This window comes from Mandrillus leucophaeus, unplaced genomic scaffold (assembly GCF_000951045.1).
Source record: "Mandrillus leucophaeus isolate KB7577 unplaced genomic scaffold, Mleu.le_1.0 Scaffold216, whole genome shotgun sequence".
NCBI lineage: Eukaryota > Metazoa > Chordata > Mammalia > Primates > Cercopithecidae > Mandrillus > Mandrillus leucophaeus.
The window spans coordinates 3,981,213-4,006,709 of NW_012102210.1; the positions used below are offsets into that span (position 1 = coordinate 3,981,213).

Sequence of the window (25,497 nt, forward strand, 5' to 3'; positions counted from 1 at the left end):
CCCTAGGACTAGAAGATGATGAGTACCTCCTTTTTTTTTTTTTTTTTTTTTTTTTTTTTACCTCCTCACTGGGCAGGTACACTAGCACATCTCCTGGAGCCTCCTTCCGACACAACTCAAGCACTGCTTGGCAGGCAGCTTCCACTCGATCAGGGGGGATGGTGTCCCGGTAGATGGGGGAAGGTCTCTCACCAGCCTCTCTGGGTATATGCACAATAGGAGGATTGCCCCAGAAAGCTCGGAGCTTAGGTTCAAGGGCTGGGTCAGTAACCACAACCACTCTGAGGTCCCCCGGAAGGTTTTCCAGCCTGGCATCTTGCAGTAGCCCCTGGAGTGAATCTGATGCCACCGACCGCTCCTGAGCCTCATCTAGTACCAGCACGCCCCAGACTCCAGTGCCCCGGGTCGAGGCCACCTCCTGCAGAAGCAGCCTGTCCCAGCAGAACCTGTTGACATTGGTAGTGGGCAGAGGAATCAGTGTGGACACTGACCAGCCACACAAGCTCAGGGGAACTTCTCCCCAAGGGACGTAGATTTTGATATTGAAGGTCAGAAAAATATGCTGTGACTTCCTGAGCCTGTGGACCCATAACTGTGACCCCACAACCCCACTGAGAACACTTTGTTCACAAGGTATACTCCAACTGGGAAGTGACATTTTTCTGATGAGAGTTAGGCTGAATGTCTGAGGCCCTGGCTGGGATTCAAGGGCTTAATTTAGCCATTGTACCACACACAATTTAGAGTGAGTGGGAGTCAGGCGCGGTGGCTCATGCTCTATACTTTGGGAGACCGAGGTGGGCGGATCACTCGAGCCCAGGAGTTTGAGACCAGCCTGGGCAACATGGCAAAAAATATAAAAATTAGCCAGGCGTGGTGGTATGCGCCTGTCATCCCAGTTACTTGGGAGGCTGAGGTGGGAGGATCACTTGAGCCCGGGAGGTTGAGGCTGCAGTGAGTTGTGATTGCACCACTGCACTCCAGCCTGGGTGACAGAGTGAGACCCTGTCTCCAAAATAAATAAAATAAAAAAGAGTGAGTTGGGCTGAGGGAGGGTATGGTGAGATGCCAGAGGAATGGGTTTGTTTCTACGGAGTGAGGGGAATTAGATTTGGGTAAGGCCTGCAGAGGCCCCCACCTGAGCAGGGTGTTGGGCCCTGTGCAGTCCTCCTGGGGGATGCTGTATCCAACTTCATGACCCAGGGTCAGGTCCATCTCATCAGCAACCCGCAGAGCCAGGCTCCGGGCTGCAAGAGGGTAGGGCTGCGTGACAGTAACCTGTCCTTTCTGGAACCCTCTGGCCAGCACAAACTCTGCACACCACTGAGGGATCTGGGATAGAAGTAGGGAAGGACAACCAGTGAGGAAGTTGTAGGACTTCAGTCAGAAGTGCTCAGGGAACTATGGCCACTTTAATCTTTCTATATTTGGGGAGTCCCCTGGTCTTTCACCAGCCTCCTGGGCCAGCCTAACCCATCCCATCTCTCTTTGTTCACCTTCCTCATGACCCCACGAAGTCCAGTACCCCCTGTGCCCAGGGAAAGGCCAATTCCCTAGCTCCTCCCTTTGTCCACTCCCAGAATCAGCCTGCCCCTACAACTCCCACCACACCTGGGTGCTCTTGCCAGAACCAGGCTCCCCAGACACCAGCACCACTCCAGTGGGGTTACTCTCCAACTGCTCCAAGAAGGTAAAGCGAGCAGCCCAGATGGGCAAGGTGTGGCGCTGCTCCAACAGCTCATAGTAGCGGGAAGAGAAGGGAAGCCCATCAAAGGGGTTCACAGCCAGTTCAGATTCCCCAGGACTTGGGCCATACTCTTCTGCCAGCCTGAGAGGCTGAGAGGCCATGGTGGCTCTCTGGCAGGACCTGCAGAAGGCAGAGCAGTCAGTAAGGTCATATTTGGTGACTGACACCATCTTCCCACCTCAGCCCTGATCCTTAACCTCTACCTTCAGTTGATCATGCTCTGGGGCCCACCCTTCCCAGCATTTCCTGCCAGGAAACAGTGCTAGGTATTTTGATAAGGGGCTACTGAGAGTTAGTCAACAGTCCCTATAGTCAGGTAGTAGAAACCTGCCTGATACTAGTACTGTCGGCAGGTAGTAGAAATCTTACTTAGGCAGGGGTCCTCAAGGGCAGTAGAAATTATGTGAGACCTAGTAACCTGTGGGAAAGTCCTGAAGGGAAAAGGATAAAGAATATAGGGGGTGGGGAGAGGAACAGCAGTCCAAGTGATCCTGGATTCAAACCTGCTTGCAGCTCTAGGACGTGTCAGCACGGCAGCCAGCTCCAGACCCACGTAGTCACCACCAACCCTGACCGTGTAAGTACAAAGGTAAATTCCGGCTCTACCTCAGGGCTAGGCTCAAACTTCAAATCCTGAAGCCTGCTTTTGGGGTGGGGCTATTTACTCCACCTTATTTAACCTAGTCAGGAACCTATGGAAAACAGGCTCCAGCCACCACACTGAGCATGTGTGAATTTTACAGATGATGTGTAGTGTGCTTGTGAAAGGCATGCTGGGACTTGTAGTTTTGCAGCAGCTTCGTCCAAAACCTGGGCTGATCACCCAAGCTGGGTCTTCAGTTCAGTTACACTTCCTTAATTTATCACTCATTGCTTGGCATGAGGAGTTGATTTTAGACAGTTGCAGTCTGACTACCCCCTTCAAATGTACAAGAAGACTCTCACCCCCATCCCCCCAAGCCAAGGAATAAGGAACCCACTCACAGGGCTTTTGAGACCCAGAGAGACAACATACACCTTGAATGAAAACCATGAATTTAATGTGATATTGGGGGAGCCTCATCCTTCCCTTTTACCACCCACCCATCCAGCCTGTTGTGAGTTGGGTGAGGGCTGCCCCCAGTCTCCGTCCTGCGGCTCTGGGTGCCATCCTGTTCCTTTGAGCTCAGTCAGCCTCCTGGGCTCGTCTCTCTGTGAATCTCCTGTGGGACATAGGGAGAGACATTATTCAGGCTTTGCCATAGTAGCTCCATAATTCCATTCTCCAATTTGCCCCAACCTATTCATTGCCCTCTAACCCCCTCACCTTCTTGCGTATTCATATAGTGCTTGCTTGCGCTCCTGCAGGCTCTCCTGCCGGGCCCAGGAAGACTTGGCAAATGTTAGGGCTGTTGGCTGAGGGGTCACCGGGCCAGAGCTGGGGAACTGAGGTGATCACAATGTCAGAGGGCTTGCGGAGTCATCATCATTAAACACGCATCGAATGCCTACTTTGCAAGAGAGGCACTATGCTAGGGTCTCAGGATCAAAAAAGAAAGGTCAGGGATAAGGGAGTATGTAGCCTGCCCCCAACTCACCGCAAGACTTGGATCTGACCATTTCCTGGGTCTCACCTTGGGGGCAGAGGCTGTGGGTAGGGACTGAGTTCCCTTGGTGATGTCTTCAGGCATGAAAGCTACGGCTCCCTCAAGCAGATTAGTGATAGTCAAGTCTACACAGCCAGTCTTGGCTGAGGAGAAAAGAGAAGGGAGTCCACTCCTTGCTCACTTTCTTCCTTCACAACCCACTTTTCCTCCCTGTGTCCAATCTCCCGGTGTGGGGCCACCCTTTCCCATACCCAGGTCTCTCTGGATGACACCCAATGGCACATGGGGCAAAACTTCCTTAACTCTCTGAGCCAGAGTTGCCAGTTGCACATCAGGAGAAGGACCAGGGGAGGGAGGGAAAGAAGACTGGGCTGTGGAAAAAGGAAAAAAAAAGAAATTCTGGTAAGTAGAGAACTAGGAGAGGCTAACTAGCACAGGAAAAGGGGAGGAATCACAGTAGGGTGAAAAACAAAAAACTCCAAAGCTGTAATGTATAGAGACCACATACCTGACTGGGGGCGCAATCTGGGGTGTCTTTGTCGCTTCATGTGTTCTGCTTTGTCAGCTGGAGTGAGCCGTGTCCCTGTCTGGCCCAATTCCTTGGCCACCAGCTAGGGAGAATTGGAAGACTGGAAGTGTCAAGATCTCAAGCTTTCCTCCCTCTCCTCCCAAGTAGGGACCCCACCTCCACCCTGCCTGTGCACCCGACCACCTGTTGTACACGGAGCGCAAACTCCTCATTCGCTTCCCCTAGTTGGCGATGAACAGGACGAAGCCACCTGCAAAAAAAAAACAATCCAGGGCTATGTTGTGGGCACCCAGGGTAGAGGCTGTCACCATTCCCCGCTTTGGTACCTCTTTGCATGGTGAGGGTGGGAAAATAGTAAATACTGTAAATACTTTGTGTTGCTTCTGTGGTAGAACTCTGATATAAAGATCTACAAATGGACAGGGCAGAGGCCACTAATTCCTTGACCTTGAGGTGAGCCTCTCCCCAGCGACCAAAATGTGAGGGCAGTTAATAATACCTTACTTGATACACCGTGAAAGGGACGAAAAGTGACCACAGCAGTTCTGAGACCCAGGAGGCGTCTGACACCGTCTGAGGGGAGGGCATGAAGTGAGGCCTAAGCCAGGGCCAGGGATGGGAAACTTCCCCTCCAAGCCCCAGAGATTCCTTGTTCAACACACACTCACCACAGAGACCAGGGGTCTCTGAACTTGCAGGGTAAGAGGCTGTACCACATCTTGGATAGAAAATGGCCAGGAACTAGAAGAGGAAGGAGAAAGTAGGATGGGAATCCAGCCAGGCTAGTCAGCAGATCATAGGTGCCTTAAAACAGGCAACTGTCAAACTCTACAAGCACACAATTGAAGAAAGAAGGCATTCAGGAGAAAGAACTAAAAGTGGACAGAAAGGAAATGAACTAGAGATGTTGGGGGCTAAGGGCCGAAGAAGGTTGTAAAAACTCAAGGGCCCACAAGCTTGACCACCTACCCAGTTGGCACCCGATACCTGTGCTAAACCCACCTGAAGCGCAGGAGCCCCTCCCGGCCATTGGTGGCCTCTTCCTCAGGGAATAGCAGCAGAGGAGTGGGGGGAAGCCTCGTGGAAGCACAGAATCTCTTGAGTGACTCCACCAACTCCCCCCGCCCATCCATCTCCATGAAGCCCCGAGACCAGCACACAAAGCTGGGGGGACTATTAAGTAGAGGCTGGGAACCAGGAGAAGAGAAAGCAAGAAGAAAAAAATTGAGGAAAATGAAAAAAAATGACATGTGGGGTAGAGGATCGGGGTTAGGGGTAAGGCTCAGTATCCTCCATGGGGAACGCGAGTGGGACAGGGGGGCCTTCAGCTGGGCCCCAGGGAACCGCCCCGTGGCGCTCTCGGCCTCGCTCTCACTCACGGTGCTACAGGTGGTGAGCAAATTGACTATGTTGTGGTCGAAAGGTGTCACGTGGTTGGAAATGAGGACCCTGACACTGTGATCCCGGAGTCCGGAGTCCTCCTGCCGGGCCACGAGCCCCAGCACCGCACACATGGTCCGCACTACGAACCTGGGGACACAGGCGGTGGTGACTGTGTGGCCTCGGGCCAGGCCCAGCTTTGACACTCCCCAAACGCCCGCGTCGGAACCTGCGAAGGACGCTGTCTGGCAGCGCGCAGCTGACCAGGAAGACGTGAATCCCGAGAAAGAGGCGCAGGACGAGGAGGCAGAACCCGACCGGCGCGTAGAGCAGCAGCGCGAGCAGCAGGAAGCAGTCACCCGGGAGCCTGGGGGCGAGAGGCGAAGTGGTCGGGCGCCGAAGGCCGAGAGGACGCAGGGGTAGGTCTCTTCCCGCCGGGTCTCTTACCGGTGCGAGTCAAAGAGCCGCTCCGGCCCCGGCCCTGAGGGAAGCTCCATAACTGCTGCTTCAGGAGCGCCCAGCCGTCGCCGCCGCCATCTTCGCGCCCGGCCGCAGGGGCTCCTGGGAAGGCGGAGTCTTTGGGCATCCGCCCGGGGTGACAGGACCCGAAGTGTTGAGGCGCGCCGGAAGGGCTAGCGGTCCCAGCATACCCTGCGGCCCCTTGGGCCGTCTCACAACTCGCGTCCCACGGAGACCACAATTCCCGGCATTCGCGGGACGGGGAGGAGTCGGCCTCCCGGAATCCTGGTCCCGACGTGCACTTCTGGAGGACTTCAGGTACCGGCGTGCCCCGCGTCCTACTGTCCGCCTGCTCGCGTCCTGGGTGCCGCCTCTGAGTAGGGCGGGCGAGGAGGCAGCCGAGGCGGAGCTGATGGCTGCGCCGAGGGCGGGGCGGGGTGCAGGCTGGAGCCTTCGGGCATGGCGGGCTTTGGGGGGCATTCGCTGGGGGAGGAGACCCCGGTTGACCCCTGACCTCCGGGCCCTGCTGACGTCAGGAACTTCTGACCCCCGGGCCCGAGTGACTTATGGGACCCCCAGTCTCTGGGCCCGGTTGTGTGTTGGGGTCCCTGAACCCCGAGCATGTCTGACGTCTGGGACCCCGGGTCCCCGGGCACAACTGACTGCGGTGACCCCAGATACCAGGACCTGGGAGGCCTCAGAGAACTCTGGAACCCGTTCGCGCGCGTGGCTGGCTGTGGCACTGGGCGCTGGGGGGGCAGTGCTGTTGTTGTTGTGGGGCGGGGGTCGGGGTCCTCCGGTCGTCCTCGCCGCCGTCCCTGGCCCGCCGCCCGCTTCTCCCCGGAGTCAGTACAACTTCATCGCAGATGTGGTGGAGAAGACAGCACCTGCCGTGGTCTATATCGAGATCCTGGACCGGTAATGGGGGTAGACCGGGAGGCACTGAAGCCACGGGCTGGAGGGCGGGCGGGTAGGAGGGGTCAGAGCCTCCTCTTATCCGTGCTTTCCCTCCATTCCAGGCACCCTTTCTTGGGCCGTGAAGTCCCTATCTCGAACGGCTCAGGATTCGTGGTGGCTGCCGATGGGCTCATTGTCACCAACGCCCATGTGGTGGCTGATCGGCGCAGAGTCCGTGTGAGACTGCTTAGCGGCGACACGTATGAGGCCGTGGTCACAGCTGTGGATCCCGTGGCAGACATCGCAACGCTGAGGATTCAGACTAAGGTGGGGGCTGGGGTAGGCCAGGTCTGGTTGGAGCTGCTTGTTTGCTCGCATCTCCAGATGACAGGTCTCTTATACCCATTCTCCCTTAGGAGCCTCTCCCCACGCTGCCTCTGGGACGCTCAGCTGATGTCCGGCAAGGGGAGTTTGTTGTTGCCATGGGAAGTCCCTTTGCACTGCAGAACACGATCACATCCGGCATTGTTAGCTCTGCTCAGCGTCCAGCCAGAGACCTGGGACTCCCCCAAACCAATGTGGAATACATTCAGACGGATGCAGCTATTGATGTGCGTCCTGATAGGAGAGAAATGACACATGATGGGGGAGTGGGGAGAGGCTGTGTGGTACAAGCACCAACTGATATATGGTGGATGAGCCTATATACAGAGCTTAGGCTGCAAAAATGTGGCCACTCATTCATGGGCTGAGAAAGAAGAGAATTTGGAGAAAGTACCTACATCCTGGTATGCCCCCAGACTTAGAATCCTCAGATCTCTTTCATGTTTTCTCCTTGTCCTGCAGTTTGGGAACTCTGGAGGTCCCCTGGTTAACCTGGTGAGTGAGACATCCTTCCTTCCAAGAATCCCAGCCCCAGGTCTGTGTGGGAAGGGTAGGTTTTCCCTAATTCAAGGATGTTTGGTCAAGTTTCTGAGCAGTTCTTTGTTGGCTATCTCTCAACATCCAACTGGATCTCCCCAACACTTGCTGCTACTTTTGTTCGGGTGCCCCCATCCCCTACTATTTGTTTGGGCTAGGGAACTGGGGGATGTATCCCTGCAGGATGGAGAGGTGATTGGAGTGAACACCATGAAGGTCACAGCTGGAATCTCCTTTGCCATTCCTTCTGATCGCCTTCGAGAGTTTCTGCATCGTGGGGAAAAGAAGAGTGAGCCTGGCTTATGGGGAAATACGGGAGGGGCATTCATTGGGACTTCCTGGAGGGTGGTCTATTGGGAGAAGAGGGCAGGGAAGGAAGGATGTAGCTGGGTGGGGCTTATTTGTCCCTCTGTCACAGATTCCTCCTCTGGAATCAGTGGGTCCCAGCGGCGCTACATTGGGGTGATGATGCTGACCCTGAGTCCCAGGTATGAGCTTTAGGGATAGTGACATGTAATGTGACCAGTGTAATCAGAGGTGGGCACCTCTATTGAGCTTTGTTCTCATTTCTGTCTTTATCTAAAATGAACTGTGTCACACTTGAAATAATCACAAGAGCTGTCTCCCTTCATCATCTTGACTTTCTTATCCCACTCCACTTTGTACACCTGTCAGACTGATTTCATCCTGTTACTGCTTTGATTTCAAGCCTTCAATCCATTAACTTGGCATTTAAGGGCATTTTCCATCTGTCTGTAAATCAACTTTCTAGACCTGGCTGTAATACCTTCCTATATGAATACTCAGCCAACCTGATTTCCTACTCCCATGTTTTTTATTTATGCTGTTCTTGTTTTATATGGTTAATATCGGACCCATCCTTTTAGGCTCAGCTTAAGTTTTTTCCCCTTAAAGCTTCTTTTAGTACTCTAGAATGACATTAGTGCTATTGATTTAATACTGTTTGTCATTTGGTGCCCTCATGTGGTGTACATCTTTTATGTACATGTTGCACTTTATTGCTAGAAGACAGAAAGTGAGTTGCCGTTGTATTTTGTAGTACCTAGCGCATGTCCTGTCCATCTATTTGCCAGTGTGTTGATGAGAGACTTGAGGTGGAACTCAGGATGGGGAGAATGCCTGGGTTTGGCTAATAGGGTGATCTGTGTACTTTCAGCATCCTTGCTGAACTACAGCTTCGAGAACCAAGCTTTCCCGATGTTCAGCATGGTGTACTCATCCATAAAGTCATCCTGGGCTCCCCTGCACACCGGTGAGGGAGAGGCTGCAGTGTGATATGGGGATGGGTGAGGTGTGCATGTATCCTTGAACTAGGCTTTGTACTCCTTCTTTTCTCTCTGTCCATTTTTCTCTGTAGGGCTGGTCTGCGGCCTGGTGATGTGATTTTGGCCATTGGGGGGCAGATGGTACACAATGCTGAAGATGTTTATGAAGCTGTTCGAACCCAATCCCAGCTGGCAGTGCAGATCCGGCGGGGACGAGAAACACTGACCTTATATGTGACCCCTGAGGTCACAGAATGAATAGATCACCAAGAGTATGAGGCTCCTGCTCTGATTTCCTCCTTGCCTTCCTGGCTGAGGCTCTGAGGGCGCCGGGACAGAGGGTTAAATGAACCAGTGGGGGCAGGTCCCTCAAACCACCAGCACTGATTCCAGGGCTCTAAAGAATCACAGAAACACTTTTTATATAAAATAAAATTATACCTAGCAACATATTATAGTCAAAAATGAGGTGGGAGGGCTGGATCTTTTCCCCCACCAAAAGGCTAGAGGTAAAGCTGTATCCCCCTAAGGTTAGGGGAGATACTGGAGCTGACCATCCTGACCTCCTATTAAAGAAAATGAGCTGCTGCCATCTTTTGTTGTGGGCAGTTAGTCAGGTGCTGCTCTTTGTGGTGTGGTGGGCTCTGCTCTGTTCTGCTCGGTGCTGGGCCTGGGAGAAAAGATTCCCATGCTTGGCTACAGGTACTGACAGCTGGCCTCTGAAGGAGGGTGAGAACTTCTGCTTGACAGTTCCACATCCATAGTACATGGTCTGATGAGTGCGGTTGCTGACATGGGTTTCTTGGTAAGCTCCTGAGGTAATGGCAGCCTCAGACCCCTGCCATTAGGGGCCAGTGGTGGTTTGCAGAGGGCGATGGCACTTAGATAATCTGGTTGCTGGTCTGGCCAGGGTAGCGTTCAAACCTCCTGTTGGCCTCTTCACTGAAGGCATCACCTGCAGAGTGGACAGGCAATTTGGGAGGCGCTCTGCACAGAGGGAGGAAGACAGACCCACTGTGGAGAAAGATGGGTACAAGTGGAGGGACTGAGAGCTCCAGAGGAGGGTGGGAAGATGCAGAAACAAGTTACAGAAAAGAGAATGAACATCTTTCCCTCCCATCGCCTAATCTTCCTGGGTTGCTCTTCCCATCAAATACCAATGTGGCAGTTGTGCACCCAGATTCGATGTCCATCATATTTGCAGTTACATTTCATTGCATTGTTGGTAAAGTCACTCTCTGCTACTTCAAAATTTGGGTTGATGACAACCTGTGAGTGAGAAAAAGGTCACTTAACCCAGCAACAATCCTCAAATTCAAAGGTGTCTTTAACGCTCCCCCCAGTCACCCATCTGGAAGCCCCAGACTCCAGGTACCTGGAGAATGTAGTTTCCTGGCTTCACGTCTGTGATATCAATCCACTGACAGTCAATGTCATGCCGGTAGAGATCCCAGCAACCCACGGTGATGCCTTGCTCTCCAAAGTTGGCACACTCATATCTCTTGGAGACATCTGGAGGGATTGGCATATGTCAGTGTAAGGAAAGGCTGTGTGATGGATACCATGTGGTCCACTTCAGGCCCCAACTCACCCTCCTGACACTCAGTGTCTTCGAGACAGAAACTAGCTTTGTGGCCCTCAGCTACCTTGGTGCCATTGGGGGTGAGGATATCATAGTGAGTGAAGATGTCCATGCTGTGGTAATGCCTGTGGGGAGAAGGGAACTTGGGAACTTCTGTTTCCTTCTCTGCCCCCAGAAGGTTTGCCCCATCCCCGTGGCCTTGCCTTTCTACTTGACTCCCTACCCTCTCACCCATGGCACTCGTGCCACACCCAGGAGTGGCGCCCAGCCTTGGGCCTGAAGTCAGCTCGTCCCAGGTTGTGGATCTGGGAGGAGAATCGGAGTAGACGCCGGTGACCATAGGGCCAGTTGGCTGAGCGGGCTGAGCTGGCCAGGCAGTTCTCTTCCGCAGCACAGTACAACATATGCAGGGGCCGGTCTTCGATATAGGCGGTTTCCTGCACCAATGCTGAGTGCAGCAGCAGATCCGATGCAGCTGCACCGATAAAAGAAGAGGGTGTTAGAAGTCACTGCTGACTTCACAGAGAGGGGTGCTTCCATCCCTCCCTAGTGTGTGAGACTGTTTTTTTGGTTGTGGTTTTTTTTTTTTTTTTTTTTTTTTTTTATTTTTTTTGGTTGTGGTTTTTTTTTTTTTTTTTTTTTTTTTTTTTTGAGAAAGAGTCTCACTCTGTCGCCCAGGATGGAGTGCAGTGGCGTGATCTTGGCTCACTGCAACCTCTGCCGCCCGGGTTCAAGTGATTCTCCTGCCTCAGCCTCCCAAGTAGCTGGGATGACAGGCGCCTGCCACCGCACCTGGCTAATTTTTGTAGTTTTAGTAGAGACAGGGTTTCACCATGTTGGCCAGGCTGGTCTTGAACTCCTGACCTCGTGATCCATCTGCCTTGGCTTCCTAAAGTGCTGGGATTACAGGTGTGAGCCACCACGTCTGCCTGGTGAAACTGGTTCTTTTATGGGGAACAAGTGCCCCTCCAGATTACAGCCCCCGTTCCCAGCAAAGGGGTGGCCCAGACCCTCCCTTCCCTGGCATGCATCACCCCCTCCTTCACTCACTCTCAGAACAGATGACTCCAGCAGTGAAGCGGGTCCCTGTCCTCTTGCAGGTAGTGTGGGTGCCATGATGGGCACACTGATCCAGGGACAGCTCAGTCCCCGTGCAGCGCACTCCACTCATCACCACCTCTGTTATATTCCCAGAGTCCCAGTACCAGGTCTCCTGGGGATATATGCAGATGTTTCTGTAAGGCCCAGGATCCAGCATCTTGGGCCAAGGGACTCATTCCTCAGCCCTCTGCCCAAAACACAGGCTTTGAGACAACATTCTCGGCTCCCCTCTCCTTCCCACTCACCTGCAGGCCGTGGTTGGCGTAGCCCAGACCCAGTTGCCTACAGGCCACCATGGCCTCCAGGGTCCCCCAGTCATCCCCACAGATGAGGCCCCAGCGAAGGGGCCCAGGTCCCCCTATTTGCACCTCGACTCGCCCCTCATGTTGGCTGCGGCCCCCACTGAGTCGGATCTGTAGTGACACAGAATGGAAGCGCTGGAGGAAGCTTTGAGGTGAGGTAGTGGGAGTCTGTAACATAGATGTAGCTGAAGCATGACTCAGAGGCACATAATGGGCTAGCAAGTGATGGGTCAGGTGGGAGCTGCAGGATGGCAGGGGCCAGTCCACGGGCTGGGGGCCATTGGACTGTAGATTGGAGGCCAGGCCTGGATAGGATGAAAGAGACCTCAACCAAGGTGGAGAGGATGACTGACCCTGGTCTCCGCCCCAGTATAAGGTAGGTTGCACCGGACCCCGGCATCCTGGCTATGCGAACAATCCTCAGCTGTGATGTTCTTGTGGGGGCACTTCCAGAGGGAGAGCTCCTGTCCAGAGCAGCGAACTTCACTCAGGTGGATAGCACCCATGCCTAGGACCGGATGGCAAAGATCAGGAAGTTGTAACTAAGTATATACTGTCTGCCCAGGGGACACCTAGCCTTCCGAAGGAATGTGCCCCCCAGGAGCATGTACCTCCTTCCCTCTCCCTCCCACCTCCATGCCGCCTCACCCTGCCCCATGCGAGCGCCACTCAGAGCTTCTCGAGCACTCCCGAAGCCCAGCTCCCGACACACCACGCTGGCTGCATGCAGGTCCCACTTGCGGTCACAGACTGTGCCCCATGTGCTGGCCTTCAGGACTTCTACCCGGCCCTCTCCAGGGTGGGCGCCGCCCTTTAGACGGACACGGGCCTACAGAACAGAGAAGTGCCCAACAGAGGCAAATGGCAACATCTGCACGGAGAGGGCACCTAGGAGATGAGTGAGACTTTGGTGGGAGGGAGTGGGTGGTATCAGGTCTGTGGCCCACCCCCTGGAAGGCTCCTCTCTGTCCTCAAAGGTCAGGGCTGTGCTTAATCAGGGGTTGCCAGGCTAGGGGTTCTCCACCTGGGGTGGGAAAGGTCATAGTCACTGTCTCACACACCTCCCCCTGAGGCTTCGACTGTTGTTGCTTCTTCTGGCCACTGGATGCTGCGTAGAGAGGGCCTGGCACACAGCTCACCACCGCAGGGCCCCCCCCAGGGCACCTGGCGGTGTCATTGGCACGATAGAACTCCAGGGAACAGAGGGAGAGGTGGGCCTCCGTGCCCACGCACGCCACCCCATGCAGACCAAAGGAGTGTTGCTGCCGCTGGGCCAGCAGCCTGGGGGGACAGGAGTGAGGTGCAGTAGGGTAAAACAATGCTCCTGCCTCTTGGCCCCACAACCATCCTCCCACTTCAAGCCTCCACCATGCCCCCCACCCTTTTGTGACCATTTGTCCCCTCTTCTTCCCCCTTCTGTGTTTCCCTCCGGAGATACGTGGGGACTGCTGCGTTTCCAGGCTGAGGGAGCCTCAACTACCCAGACAGGAGGGCCCTTGGGGACCTCCTGCAGTAGAACAACCCTAAGGGAAGGATGGCTAGTCTCGACTTGCCTGGAAGAAACTGTTCCAAGTGGTTTCAGGCTGCTGGCCCTAAAGGAGGCTGAGGCTAAGGCCTCAGGGAAGGGGAAACCAGGACTTTCCAGTTGGAAGAAATGGCCAGGAGGGAGTGGCTGACACAGGAAGCCTGAAAAGCCAGGGTGAGCAAGTCCTTCTGTGATGCTGAGACTGGAATAACTGAGTAAGTCAGGATGCAAAGGACTAAGGAAGTCTCCCATCTACATGGCTCCGCAGAGGCCAGAGACTCTGCAGGACAGATTAGGAGGGGCAGATGCAGCAAGAACAGACCAGCAGGTAGATGCAGGAAGAACTAGGACTGGCATATGCAAGAATGAAGATGTATAAATGCAGGACAGGTCAACGTCTGAGGGAATAAATGACCAGAGAAAGGAGGTGGATGTGAACAACAAAATGGCAGAGACATCCCAGGACCTGTGCTGTGTAAGTCTTTAAAAAGGCAGTCCATGCTTCTGCAATTTCAACATAACAGTGTCCCAAAGCCATCTGAATAGGATAATGGGACTGAACTATAGATGCTAAAGCTTGGAAATGGTGCCAAGATGTTTGAGAGAATGGGGGGACTTGTTTATCGATACCAATAGAATGAGAGGCTGCAGTGAGGCACGTGCCTGAGTGAAGTACACTCTGCCCAAAACAGTTGGGTCAAGCCCACAGAAAAAGGGAAGAAGATGAGGTCTGGTGTCAGTGGAATGGGTCTGTGAGGCTGATGTGGTCATGCATTATTGCAGTAATGTGCCCTATCACCTGATGTCAGAGGAAGGATGGAGTATGATGACTTGAAGCCACTGGCTAGGAAGACACAGGAGGAGGAAAAGTTTATACACAAAACAGACAAAGGAAGCCTGGAGACTTTACAGAACACCTTTGGAAGCTCAGGATAAATGGATCCTGCAGATCTAGAGATCAGGCACTCTCCCAGAGTCCTGTTTGGCTGAAAGTAAAAAAGAGCCCATCACAGGAAAAAGACATCTATCTCCTAAACATCCTCATCCCCGTTGTCTACAATGAACAAAATAAAAATGGCAGTATGTACTTTAATGTGGGGGTCAGGGAAGGCTAGAGTGTGGCCATGTTGGGCAAAGGTGACCGTAAGCTAGAAGGGCACTACAAGAACATCCCCAAATTTCTGGGATCCTTTGAAACCACCAGAGAACCTGGGGAATGAGGGCTATGAGGGGATCACTGGGTGAGACTAGAACTTGTTGAGAACAGGAGAGGAGAAAGGGATGAATTATCAATACTTCAGTCCCTGTTGAAGTTATCAGGGAGACTTTTAATGTGCAAACTGCCTTTTGAAGACAAGTTAGATGTAATCACAGGGGTTGGAAGCTTCCCACTTCAAGTTCTAAAGGAGCCCAGGAGGAAGATTAGGGAACTGGGAGCCTAATTGTGGAAAATGAGCCAGAGAGGCAGGGGCTGTCAATCTGTCCACATTCCTGGTAAAGGTTCCAAAGGGGACCCTGAGTTTCACTCCATCTTGAGTAAGCTGGTAGCACTTATTTTCAACAACTAATCAAATAAAACATTTGATTTGGGAACACTGATCCCTTAGGCAAATGTAGCCTCTTACAGGAGAGGCAAGTATGGCGTCTGAAAGAGAAAAGCACCAGGTTGTCTCCTGGAACTCACCAGGGGAAGATAAGTAAGCATGTGGAACGAGGTAGTCAGTGAGTGAAAAAACCAACAAATCCTGGGACGAGCATCATTCCTGAGACCAAGGTAAGGACCAGTCTTGCGTAACACTTTGGTTAAAGCCCTGGAAAGTGATTTCTAAGAGCTGCTGCTGCTCCTCTTCTTGGTCAGCTCTTTCAGCCACACAGGCCTCCTGGACCCCCTCCCTCCCTGGCCACAGCCGGGTAACTTCGTGCTCCCTCTCCTTTCCACCCAACCTGAATTTTATTTACCTCTTGGTTGGCCCCCTGCCCACTCGGGGTTTGGGTTTGACTTTAAGCTTGGTGATTGGTCTGCAAAAAGGAGAAGGAAGTTGGTAGAGGTAGTGGTTACGTATGTGGCACAGGAAAGGTAGAGGGTTATTTTTCTGTTTCTGGGAAAGACCCTTCGTGGGCAGCATGGGGACAGGAAAAGTGAAGGACGGCCAGATTTTCCACATCCACCGTCTGCCGAATACCACTAAACTGCATTTCAGGAACTCATGCTGCTCTCTGGATTCAGCAACAGTAATGGGAAATCTAGCGATGTCAATCGACGTGGCAGAGTTGGGAGGGGGAGGAGGGAAGAAGAAAGGTGGAGAAGGGAGAGAATGGGAATGTGGGTGAACTAAGTGAAGTGATGGAGGGGGCAGGAAGGAGGAGGAATGAAGGTGGCTGAGGTTGGAGTACAAGCTATTTGGGGGACATGTACAGATGGCAGGCTTCTCAGCTGCTCCTACATTACTTCCTCCTTGTGTTCCCTAAGATCAAAGCTTGCCCAACCCCATGCCTGCTCCCTTCACCTCCCCACAGGAAAAGCCATTTTCCTCACATCCCTAATCCATCAGTTTGGGTTCTGGGATGGATATGGATAGGCTGCCATCCATCCATCCACCTCCTGGGGCCACGGGGTGAGCAGGAGGTCCCAGGGCTCTTGCCCTATTACCTTCCAAGGGACTTGGGGTGTCGGGCTGAGACCTTGGCCGCTCGCTTCCTCAACTTTCTGTGAGGATAAGACAATAGTAGTCAGGGTCAGTGTAGAACCAAGTGGAAAAGGCTGGTGCAACTAGGACCAGGGGCAAGATTTCTCTTCTAGCAGTCAGAAGGCTTCCTGGTGGCACGACATTATAACAGCAGACAAGACACTCCTGAGACCCGAGCTTGCTTTCTTTCTTTTTTTTTTTTTTTTTGTATTTTTAGTAGAGATGGGGTTTCACTATCTTGGCCAGGCTGGTCTCAAACTCCTGACCTTGTGATCCGCCCATCTTAGCCTCCGGAAGTGCTGGGATTACAGCTGTGAGTCACTGTGCCTGGCCGAGACCCGAGGTTTCATGGTTGCTTGGCCTCATCAGCACATGACCAGGTGGGTGAGCAGAAATGAAGGCCGTGGACACCATGAGGATGGTGTCCCCATGCTACCACCCTCAGAAATTAGATAGGGCAGATGGCAAGTAAGGACTCCTGGGTCCAGATGTTAGTGCTAAACCTCAGTGGAGGGCTAAGGGGAGCATTGTTAGGATTGTTAGGATTGCCAGACTGAGCAGGCTAGGAGGGAGAACCAGCCTGAGTCAGGCCTAGGGAGGCTACCGGGTCTTTTTTTCCTGGATGCTCTCTTTGAGAAAGAATTCTGACACTGTCCATGCCTGAGGCTGCTGGGCCAGGACCAAGAACGAAGGCTGAATATCCAAGGGCGTTAACTTGGTTTGACTGGGGAACACAGGCCAGGCTCCTCACAATGACACCGCCCTTCCTGCTGAAGTTCCAATCCCATATGCTGTGGTCATTCACAAACTGAGCTCATCTCCCTAACTTCCAGGGAAATAAATCATTTTTCCTTTTTTTTTTTTTTTGAGACAGGGTCACTCTGTCACCCAGGCTGCAGTGCCATGGTGCAACCATGGCTTACTGCAGCCTTGACCTCCTAGGCTCAAGTGATTCTCCCACCTTAGCCTTCTGAATAGCTGGGACCACAGGCATACACCATCATGACTGGCTAATATTTTTGATTATTATTTTTTTTTTCTTGTAGAAGCAGGGTCTCACTATGTTGTCCAGGCTGGTCTCATCTCAAATTTCTGAGCCCAAGCTATCCTCCTGCCTCGGCCTCCCAAATTGCTTGGATAACAGGCATGAACCACTGAGCCCAGCCTTAGTTGTCCTTTCTTTGAACATGTTCCTGCTCTGCTGTTTCTCTTGAGGAGTCATATTTCAACACAGTACAGCTGGCCTTCCATATCCATGGGCTCTGCATCTGTGGATTCAACCTGCATCTGTACTGAACACGTACCAACTTTTTTTCTTGTCATTATTCCCTAAGCAATAAAATATAACAACTACTTATGTAGCATTTACATTATGTTCGGTATTATAAGTAATCTAGAGATGATTTAAAGCATACAGAGGATGTGCATAGGTTATATGTAAATACTATAGCATTTTATATCAGGGACTTGAGCATCTTTGAATTATGGTATCCTTGGGAGGTTCTGGAACCAATCCCCCATGGGTACGGAGGGATGACTGTTTAATGTGTGAAGACACCTTGGGATTTAAATATATGTATATATTTTAAACCAGTCAGAAGCTGTTTGATATTTCCTGCCTCAGCTTCTTCCTGAGGATCTACTTAGTTGGTCTCTTTGTCAAAGTGTCCAAAATGTTGGACATTCTTGGCAAAGAATATACAACTTTCAGGTCCCTTTACTGAGACATTACTAGTAGTTAGACTCTTTCATCTTATAAATATGGTGTGAAATTTTTTCTCCAAATGTATTTTTCTTAAACATGTCTAAAATGTGCAAAATGAAATACACTTGGCCTCTTTACCAATCAACCTGGAGAGATCACCTTGATCTCCAGAGTAGTACTCAAACATTTTGGTATTGTCTAGAAATTTAGAAGTACCTCTTCTCTAAATTATTTAAGGACATTATATCATAAGGTCTTTGTATTATTTATATATATATACCCGCACATATATGTAATCTTATTTCATATTTATATAAAAGAGTTTAGACCCTTTTATCTTATAAATATTTTATATATAAAATTATATATAAGTTATGTTAAGGACTTTGTCTTATTGAGGACCAGTGCTGTTATTTGTCTTGATTTAAATTTCTTCACTCACAGATATGTTTGTTTCCACCTACCATTTGTTCATTCCTTCAACCATAAAACATAAAAACCTATGTATAGGCCAGGGGCAGTGACTTACGCCTGTAATCCCAGCACTTTGGGAGGCTGAGACAGGAGGACTGCTTGAGCCCAGAAATTTGAGACCAGCCTGGGCAACACAGTGAGACCTCGTCTCTACAAAAAATTTAAAAATTAGCCAGATGTGGTGGCTCGAGCCTTTAGTTCCAGCTACTCATGAGGCTGAGATGGGAGGACTGCTTGAGCCCAGGAGGTCGAGGTTGCAGTGAGCCATGATGGTGCCATTGCACTCCGGCCTGGTCAACACAGAGAGACTATATCTCAAAAACAAAGAATCAAACAAACAGAAAAAAACCCAAAACAAAAACCTGTCTATATTTGCATATCCTCTTCTCATTCCTTTCAACTATCTTTCTTCTCTAAGTCTACTGTCCCTAAATGTTTCTAAATTCCATCTCTTACAATTTCTGTCCTGCACACAATTTCTTTTTCTCAACTGAATCCTTTTAAACATTCAAATCACTCCTACACACACACAGACACATATATACACACACACATACACACCCTCTACTCATCTCTCCTCCCCTTCATAGTAACATTTTTCAGGAGCTGTCCATATTTACCATCTTTATATCCTCTCTTCGCACCGTTTTTTTTTTTTTTTTTTTGATACAGAGTCTCACCCAGCTACCCAGGGTGGATACTCAGATGTTATGGCAGAGATGCCGGAATGATGGATGTCCATGTAGCAGTATTTTTTTTTTTTTTAGACAAAGTCTTGATCTGTCACTCAGGCTGGAGTGCAGTGGTGCAGTCTTGGCTTACTGCAACCTCCGCCTCCTGGGCTCAGCAATTCTCTTGCCTTAGCCTCCCAGGTACCTGGGATTACAGGCATGCACCACCACATCCAGCTAATTTTTGTATTTTTAGTAGAGACGGAGTTTCACCATGTTGGCCAGGGTGGTCTCAAACTCCTGACCTCAAGTGATCCACCTGCCTTGGCCTCCCAAAGTGCTGGGATTACAGGTGTGAGCCACCACGCCCAGCCTCCTCTCACTCATTCTTTAACCCACTTCCTCTGGTTTTCCCTACCTATCACTCTGCAAACTTCTATTTTGTTAAATCCAGCAGACATTTTTCAGTCTTTATCTTACTGACCTCTCTGCAACATCTGACTGTCCTCTCTTTCTTTGGCTGCTATAACACTACAATATCCTGGTTTTATTTCTAATTCTGCTTATTATTATTATTAAAATATTTTTAATTTCCGGAGTGGCTCCCCAGGGAGCAGGGCTGACTCCTAGGCAGTGTGCCCAGAGCCGCCTATTCCTAATTCTGGTTGCTCTTTCTTGGTCTTCTCTGCAGGCTCCTCCCCTATCTGGTCATTAAAATTTGTGGAGCTGTTATCTTAGGCATTCTGTTCTCACTTCATATAGGGCCCTCTATATGGTCTAATTCACACCATAATCTAATACACACAATATAAAGTGTATCCGTAATCTTATCTATTTCATTGTCTTCTTGATGTTTCTAGGTAGAAATCTGAAAGTAATCTAAAATGTAATGTAGGTCAAAAAAAAAAAAAAAAAAAAAGAAGAAAGATAATTATCTCAGCAAAATCCACTCCAGAAACCTAGGGGTTAATCCTGACTTCTCCCTTTCTTGGATCCCAAAGTCAATCAATAACCAAGTCCTGTCAATTTTACTTCCTAAATCTCTCCAATCCATATATCTTGCTCCTCTCCCAACCATTCTCAGAAATAGAGTCAAAGGCCGGGCATGGTGGCTCACAGCTGTAATCCCAGCACTTTGGGAGGCCAGGACAGGCAGAACACTTGAGGTCAGGAGTTCAAGACCAGCCTGGGCAACATGGAGAAACCCCATCTTTACTAAAAATACAAAAAAAAAAAAAAAAAAAAAAAAAATTAGCCGGGTACGGTGGTGCGTGCCTGTAACTCCAACTACTCGAGAGGCTGAGGCAGGAGAACTGTTGAACCCGGGAGGCGGAGGTTGCAGTGAGCCAAGATTGCACCACTACACTCCAGCCTGGGTGACAAAGCAAGGCTCTGTCTGAAAAGAAAAGAAAAGAAAAAGAAAAAGAAATAGATTCAAAATGATCTTTTGGAGTCACAAACCTGATCATGCCATCTCACAGCCCTCCCCATTAAAACACTTCAATGGGCCAGGCACAGTGACTCACACCTGTAATCCTAGCACTTTGGGAGGCCGAGGCGGGTGATCACGAGGTCAGGGGATCGAGCTCATCCTGGCTAACACAGTGAAACCCTGTCTCTGTTAAAAATACAAAAAATTAGCCGGGAGTGGCCATGGGCGCCTGTAGTCACAGCTACTCCAAAGGCTGAGGCAGAAGAACGGCGTGAATCCGGGAGGCGGAGCTTGCAGTGAGCCGAGATCAAGCCACTGCACTCCAGCCTGGGTGACAGACAGACTCCGTCTCAAAAAACAAACAAAGAAACAAACAAAAAACACTTCAATGGCTGGGAGCGGTGGCTCACGCCTGTAATTCCAGCACTTTGGGAGGCCGAGGTGGGCGAATCAACTGAGGTGAGGAGTTCAAGACCAGCCTGGCCAACATGGTGAAACCTCGTCTCTACTAAAAACACAAAAATTAGCTGGGCGTGGTGGTGGGCACCTGTAGTCCTAGCCACTCAGGAGGCTGATGCAGAAGAATCACTTGAACCTGGGGAGGCGGAGGTTGCAGTGAGCAGAGATTGTGCCACTGTACTCCAGCCTGGGCAACAGAGCCAGACTCCCTCTCAAAACAAAAAAACAAAAAAACCCAAACATCAATGGCTTCCCAATCCTTTTATTGTAAGGACCATAAGGTCTTCTATGGTGTGCAGCCTAATAACCTCTCTTGTCATTTATTCACCTTTGTATTCTCAGCACCTTGCACAGTACTTGGCAAATAGGAGTTCAATAAACATCTGTCAAGCTGAAATGAACTAGAAGAGTGACTTCTTAAATAGCACTGAAGCTCTTAGAGCCTCAATTTCATTACCTGTAAAAGAGCAGTAAATAGTTCAATTATCTGTACATTATTTTCTTATTCTAAAGTTCTACAACTTTTACATGTTCTAGGGTAGAACTACCAAAACAAATTGAAAAATGTTTAATACATCAGGTTTTGATTTTCTCATTCCCTAAATCTTACTTCCTCTAAAAGCTAGCAGATCCATCTTTTTTCCCCCTAGGGAGGGGAGAGTTGTTCACAACTATCTTGCCTGTCTTTCATAATTGTATCACCTGCGAGAATGCTCCCTCTGCTGGGCCTGACCTGTGAAGGATCTAGATCATAGCCCCATCACAGAATCTCCCAGGACTCCCGCAATCTCTTTCCCCAAGAAAAATGGCCTCTGCGCTTTAGTGTATCTCTTTCCCCAGGCTTTATATCCCAGACTTAGTATGAGATTCCGATATGTCCCACAAATATTCCTGATCTCTAAAAATTATTTCAGCTTTGCATACCTGGGGACAATTCCTGCGTCTCAAACTTTCTAAAGACGGCCCATCTCTAAAGCTAATTCATATTAACCTGAAGCCCAGAGATGGCTGCTGGTACCATCCTTCTCTCAGGCAGTGTCAGAATCATTTTAGGTGTCTCTTCTCTCATTCTCTATGTTCTATCAGTCATCCTACATCTATTCATTTTCCTCCATCTTTGTTGTTACCCTCCTGATTAGCTTCAATTTTAGAACAAACTCCTGACTGGTTTTACTGCATCCAGACCCTCCTCTCCTCATCTACTACTATCAGGCAAACTTTCAAAAACACTGGCTTTATTCTTGTCCCATACAAATACTTTTATTTGTAATTTTTCTATAAGGCAAAGGCCAAGCTCTCCAATTTGGCACCTAAAGCATTCCATTTTCTGGCCTCCCTTTATCTAGATCTCCCACTATTTCTCAGTATAAACCTACTCTTGCTAACTTACTGTTTTCCAAATATAAGCCATTCATTATCATCTCTGTTGGGGACAACAGTGACTTCCCTGTTGCTAAATCCAGCATTTGTTTCTCAGTCCTCATGTTTTTAGGTCTGGGCAGCACTGACTCAGCTGGTCACTCTCTCCTCTTTGAAGCACTTTACTTGGCTCCCAGGCCACTACACTCCACTGGTTTTCTTCCTACCTCACCTCACTGTTTGCATTTCATCTTATCTTCTGACTTTTAAACATTTAGTCTCCCCAAGGTTCAGTCTCTGGGCCTCTTTCTCTCTGTCTTTTAAATTTACATTCACTTCCTTGGTATGTTGTCCAGTTTCAGGACTTTATATGTTTCACTCAACTGAACTCCGAGTCCTATATTAAATTGCCTAACTTAGTCTCACCACTTCAATGTCTTAAAGAATCTTAAATTTAAAAGGTCTAAAACCAAGTTCCTACCCTCCACCCCCAAGCCCATCTCCCAACAAAACATGCTCCATCCACTATTTTGCTTGTCAGGTGAGGCCAATTCCATACTTAGCTGGGGCCAAAAACCTGGAGAGCCTTAACTCCTCTCTCTCACATCACAACTATCTATAAAACTTGATCATTTTTCACCACTTTCGCTGGTCATCATCATCTTTCACTTTCTTTACGTGGCTTTCAGAAGACGATAACCCCATAACTAGCCACCTGACTTCTTGCTTCTACTGCATCCCTTACAGTCTATTCCTAATAAAGCAGTGAAAGTAGTACTGAAAAAAAATGGAAGCCCAATGTCACAACCCTGCTCCAAACCCTCCAGTGGTTCCTTATCTCCCACAGAACAAAAGCCAGCCTCCCCCAGATGGCCCACAGGATCTGACTCCCCATTCTTTTCTGATCACCACCTACACTGCATGTCCTACCATTTTCCTCTTTTTCACTCAGCTCCAGCCACAGTGGCCTCCAGGAGAAGGACAAGAATGCCTTATCTCATCACCCACTACACACACACACACACACACACACACACACACACACACACATACATATACAGGCATACACACCCCAGAATATTTTCATTTTTGATCCTTCTTCCTGGAAATGTTTACTAGAGGTCTGCATAGCTTGTGCCCTCACCTCCTTTAAATCTTTTTTCAAATGATGCCTTCTCCAAGAGGCCTTCCTTGACCACTTATTTATTTACTTACTTTATTTTATTTTTATTTGAGATGGAGTTTCACTCTTGTTGCCCAGGCTGGTGCAATCTCAGCTCACTGCAACCTCCGCCTCCTGGGTTCAAGCGATTCTCCTGCCTCAGCCTCCCGAGTAGCTGGGATTACAGTCATGCGCCACCATACCCGGCTAATTTTATATTTTTAGTAGAGACGGGGTTTCTCCGTGTTGGTCAGGCTGGTCTTGAACTCCCGACCTCAGGTGATTTACCTGCCTCAGCCTCCCAAAGTGCTGGGATTACAGGTGTGAGCCAATGCGCCCTGCCTTAGTTAATTTATTTTTTGAGACAGGGTCTTGCTCTGCCACCCAGGCTGCAGTGTAGTGGCATAATCACGGCTCACTGTAGCCTTGACTTCCTGGGCTCAAGCAATCTTCCCGCCTCAGCCTCTCAAGTAGCTAGAACCACAGGTACGCACCACCATGTTCAGCTAATTTTATTTTTAAAAAATTATCTGTAGAGACAGGGTCTCACTATGTTGCCCAGGCTGGTCTCGAATTCCTGGGCTCAAATAATCCTTCCACCTTGGCCTCCCAAAGTGCTGGGATTACAGGCATGAGCCACGGCTAGCGTCTACAACAGTACCTGGCACACAGTAAGATCTCAGTAAATAAATATTGGGTGAATGGATCTCTACACCTTTGTTCATGCTATCCTCTTCACTGGAAATATCTATTTAAATGCTATGCATCTTTCAGAACATGGGGTTTAAATTAGGGAAGGTAAGCAGCACAGAGAAGGAAATGCAGCCCCAAGATAGATGAAAGTAAAGAGGCACAGCACATGTTTGTTTTAAAGTGGTTTGAGTGTCCAAGCCAGATAAAGTACTGAAAATCCTCAGTACTGAAAGACATTTCAGATGAGCCTCAGAGCCAAGTCAAAGAAAGTGTGAGCAGGTATAGAAAAGATTGGAGACTGGATAATATCCTGACTTTCAAAAGAAAAAAAAGGCGAAAAAGGATTCCTCAATTCCTCAATCTACACATAAGTAATATTCTAGAATAAATTATTAACTAGAAGTTTGTGAGCATTTAGGAAAAAATAAGGTGATTCTTAAGAGACCTAAAAGGATTTCAGTAAAAATAGGCTCAAACTACTATGATTTTCTTTTTTGACAGGGTTACTAAATTGGAAGGCTGGAGAATGACTGTGAATATAGCATTTCTGGATTTTTTATCAAAGACTAACAAAATCTCCCATGATTTCATTACAGATAAGAAGTATGTAGATAGATCAGGTGAAATGTTGGTTATATCATTGAAGTGTTCTGTTTCTTCCCAGTTGGTGGAAGGAACATATTTTACAGCTGATGATTAGAAGCTTGATGAAAATCTGCAGGAACATTTTGCAAGAAGAGTTAGACTTTGGTTTTAAACATTTTCACAACAACTTTTAGCCATTTGGATGAAGCCAGAAGGCAAAGCTGCCATGTCTGTTCAGCAGAGGAGGCTGAGAGGGATGACAGATGGAAAGTCACATCAGGACTCAAGATAATCTCATGGGATCATCATGGCTTTTTTATGGCTTCTAAATTCTGTATCAAAACAAATGTAATAGGGTAAACGTCACCTATACCTGGGTTGGAAAAGGCTGCTCTATCAGTAGGAAGCATAGGGAAGACCTGAACTGGTTTTAGGTGATGACAAGTTCAGTATAAGCAGTGGGAAGCTGCCGCAGTAGGAAGACGGTGTAATCCGAGCATGCTTCTGTCGGAGTTGAGGATTTCTATAGCGGCTGGCCGCATCAGACCCCATCTGCAGTAGTGTGCCCGCGGAAAGCTATCCAGACATCAAGTGGCCTTTCAGCAATACTGATCTAGGGAACCACTGAAGAAAGGGAGGATTTTTGACTTGCAAAGTAGATTACAGAGAGAGCGTGTAAAGATTTCCAAATAAATGTCTGGCTGTCAATGGCAGTTTCTCAAAAAGATCAAAGGAGATGCTCCAGGGAAGAGAGACGCTAAGCACAGACAGTTCCCAGGGTGATGCGTTTCCCTGGAAGCCGGACTGGACCCCAGGGCTCCAACGCAGGTGGAGAGGTTGGGCCTCGCCAAAAGAGATTCTGGGAAACTCCAGGACTTCCAGGAGTCCAAGGGCTCGAGCGCTCACACACGCGCCCGGGGGCGGCCCGGGCAGAGAGGGGGCGCCGTGTCTCCTG

General features: G+C 49.6%; 4 protein-coding genes across 13 annotated transcripts in view; 1 reads left to right on the forward strand and 3 right to left on the reverse strand.

The window, feature by feature from the left end:
- The window catches only part of DQX1 (DEAQ box RNA-dependent ATPase 1), an 8,343-nt gene extending 5,893 nt beyond the window's left edge, over window positions 1-2,450 (reverse strand). Inside the window, exons 1-4 of one of the 2 annotated variants that reach the window (XM_011980737.1) lie at window positions 2,251-2,450; window positions 1,612-1,867; window positions 1,139-1,332; window positions 62-446 (exon numbers count right to left, since the gene is read on the reverse strand). In XM_011980737.1, the coding sequence (XP_011836127.1) occupies window positions 62-446; window positions 1,139-1,332; window positions 1,612-1,848 (816 nt within the window). In that variant the 5' untranslated portion in view covers window positions 1,849-1,867; window positions 2,251-2,450. The remainder of the gene's footprint in view (window positions 1-61; window positions 447-1,138; window positions 1,333-1,611; window positions 1,868-2,250) is intronic. The other variant, XM_011980738.1, reaches the window with a different exon arrangement.
- Window positions 2,451-2,763: 313 nt separating this feature from the next.
- Window positions 2,764-6,046, reverse strand: AUP1 (ancient ubiquitous protein 1). 4 transcript variants are annotated; one of them, XR_001006168.1, is made up of 12 exons: window positions 5,690-6,046; window positions 5,472-5,609; window positions 5,242-5,392; window positions 4,865-5,049; window positions 4,531-4,603; window positions 4,362-4,435; window positions 4,046-4,112; window positions 3,842-3,944; window positions 3,585-3,704; window positions 3,361-3,476; window positions 3,054-3,234; window positions 2,764-2,949 (listed from the first exon to the last, which is right to left on the reverse strand). XR_001006168.1 is itself a non-coding variant. In XM_011980751.1 (12 exons), exons 1-12 carry the CDS (start codon window positions 5,737-5,739, stop codon window positions 2,913-2,915), a joined length of 1,233 nt encoding a protein of 410 aa, XP_011836141.1. In that variant the 5' UTR covers window positions 5,740-6,046; the 3' UTR covers window positions 2,764-2,912. The 4 variants fall into 4 exon arrangements, 3 of the variants coding, with proteins under 3 accessions (XP_011836141.1, XP_011836138.1, XP_011836140.1); XM_011980751.1 differs by having other exon boundaries at window positions 3,054-3,172; XM_011980748.1 differs by having other exon boundaries at window positions 3,054-3,172; window positions 4,865-5,392; window positions 5,690-6,004.
- HTRA2 (HtrA serine peptidase 2) lies at window positions 5,495-9,417 on the forward strand. 3 transcript variants are annotated; one of them, XM_011980745.1, is made up of 8 exons: window positions 5,495-6,619; window positions 6,721-6,925; window positions 7,015-7,209; window positions 7,445-7,477; window positions 7,703-7,808; window positions 7,938-8,007; window positions 8,697-8,792; window positions 8,898-9,255. In XM_011980745.1, exons 1-8 carry the CDS (start codon window positions 6,114-6,116, stop codon window positions 9,061-9,063), a joined length of 1,377 nt encoding a protein of 458 aa, XP_011836135.1. In that variant the 5' UTR covers window positions 5,495-6,113; the 3' UTR covers window positions 9,064-9,255. The 3 variants fall into 3 exon arrangements, with proteins under 3 accessions (XP_011836135.1, XP_011836136.1, XP_011836137.1); XM_011980746.1 differs by lacking the exon at window positions 8,697-8,792 and having other exon boundaries at window positions 8,898-9,417; XM_011980747.1 differs by lacking the exons at window positions 7,015-7,209; window positions 8,697-8,792 and having other exon boundaries at window positions 8,898-9,397.
- Window positions 9,208-25,497, reverse strand: part of LOXL3 (lysyl oxidase-like 3) — a 25,695-nt gene continuing 9,405 nt past the window's right edge. For 2 of the 4 annotated variants that reach the window (XM_011980743.1, XM_011980744.1), the window contains 9 exons: window positions 12,439-12,619; window positions 12,144-12,298; window positions 11,734-11,901; window positions 11,438-11,600; window positions 10,619-10,862; window positions 10,397-10,512; window positions 10,181-10,317; window positions 9,963-10,074; window positions 9,208-9,760 (listed from right to left, as the gene is read on the reverse strand). In XM_011980743.1, the coding sequence (XP_011836133.1) occupies window positions 9,687-9,760; window positions 9,963-10,074; window positions 10,181-10,317; window positions 10,397-10,512; window positions 10,619-10,862; window positions 11,438-11,600; window positions 11,734-11,901; window positions 12,144-12,298; window positions 12,439-12,619 (1,350 nt within the window). In that variant the 3' untranslated portion in view covers window positions 9,208-9,686. Of the gene's footprint in view, window positions 9,761-9,962; window positions 10,075-10,180; window positions 10,318-10,396; window positions 10,513-10,618; window positions 10,863-11,437; window positions 11,601-11,733; window positions 11,902-12,143; window positions 12,299-12,438; window positions 12,620-12,851; window positions 13,072-25,497 lie in introns of all 4 variants that reach the window. The other 2 variants (XM_011980741.1, XM_011980742.1) reach the window with 2 other exon arrangements.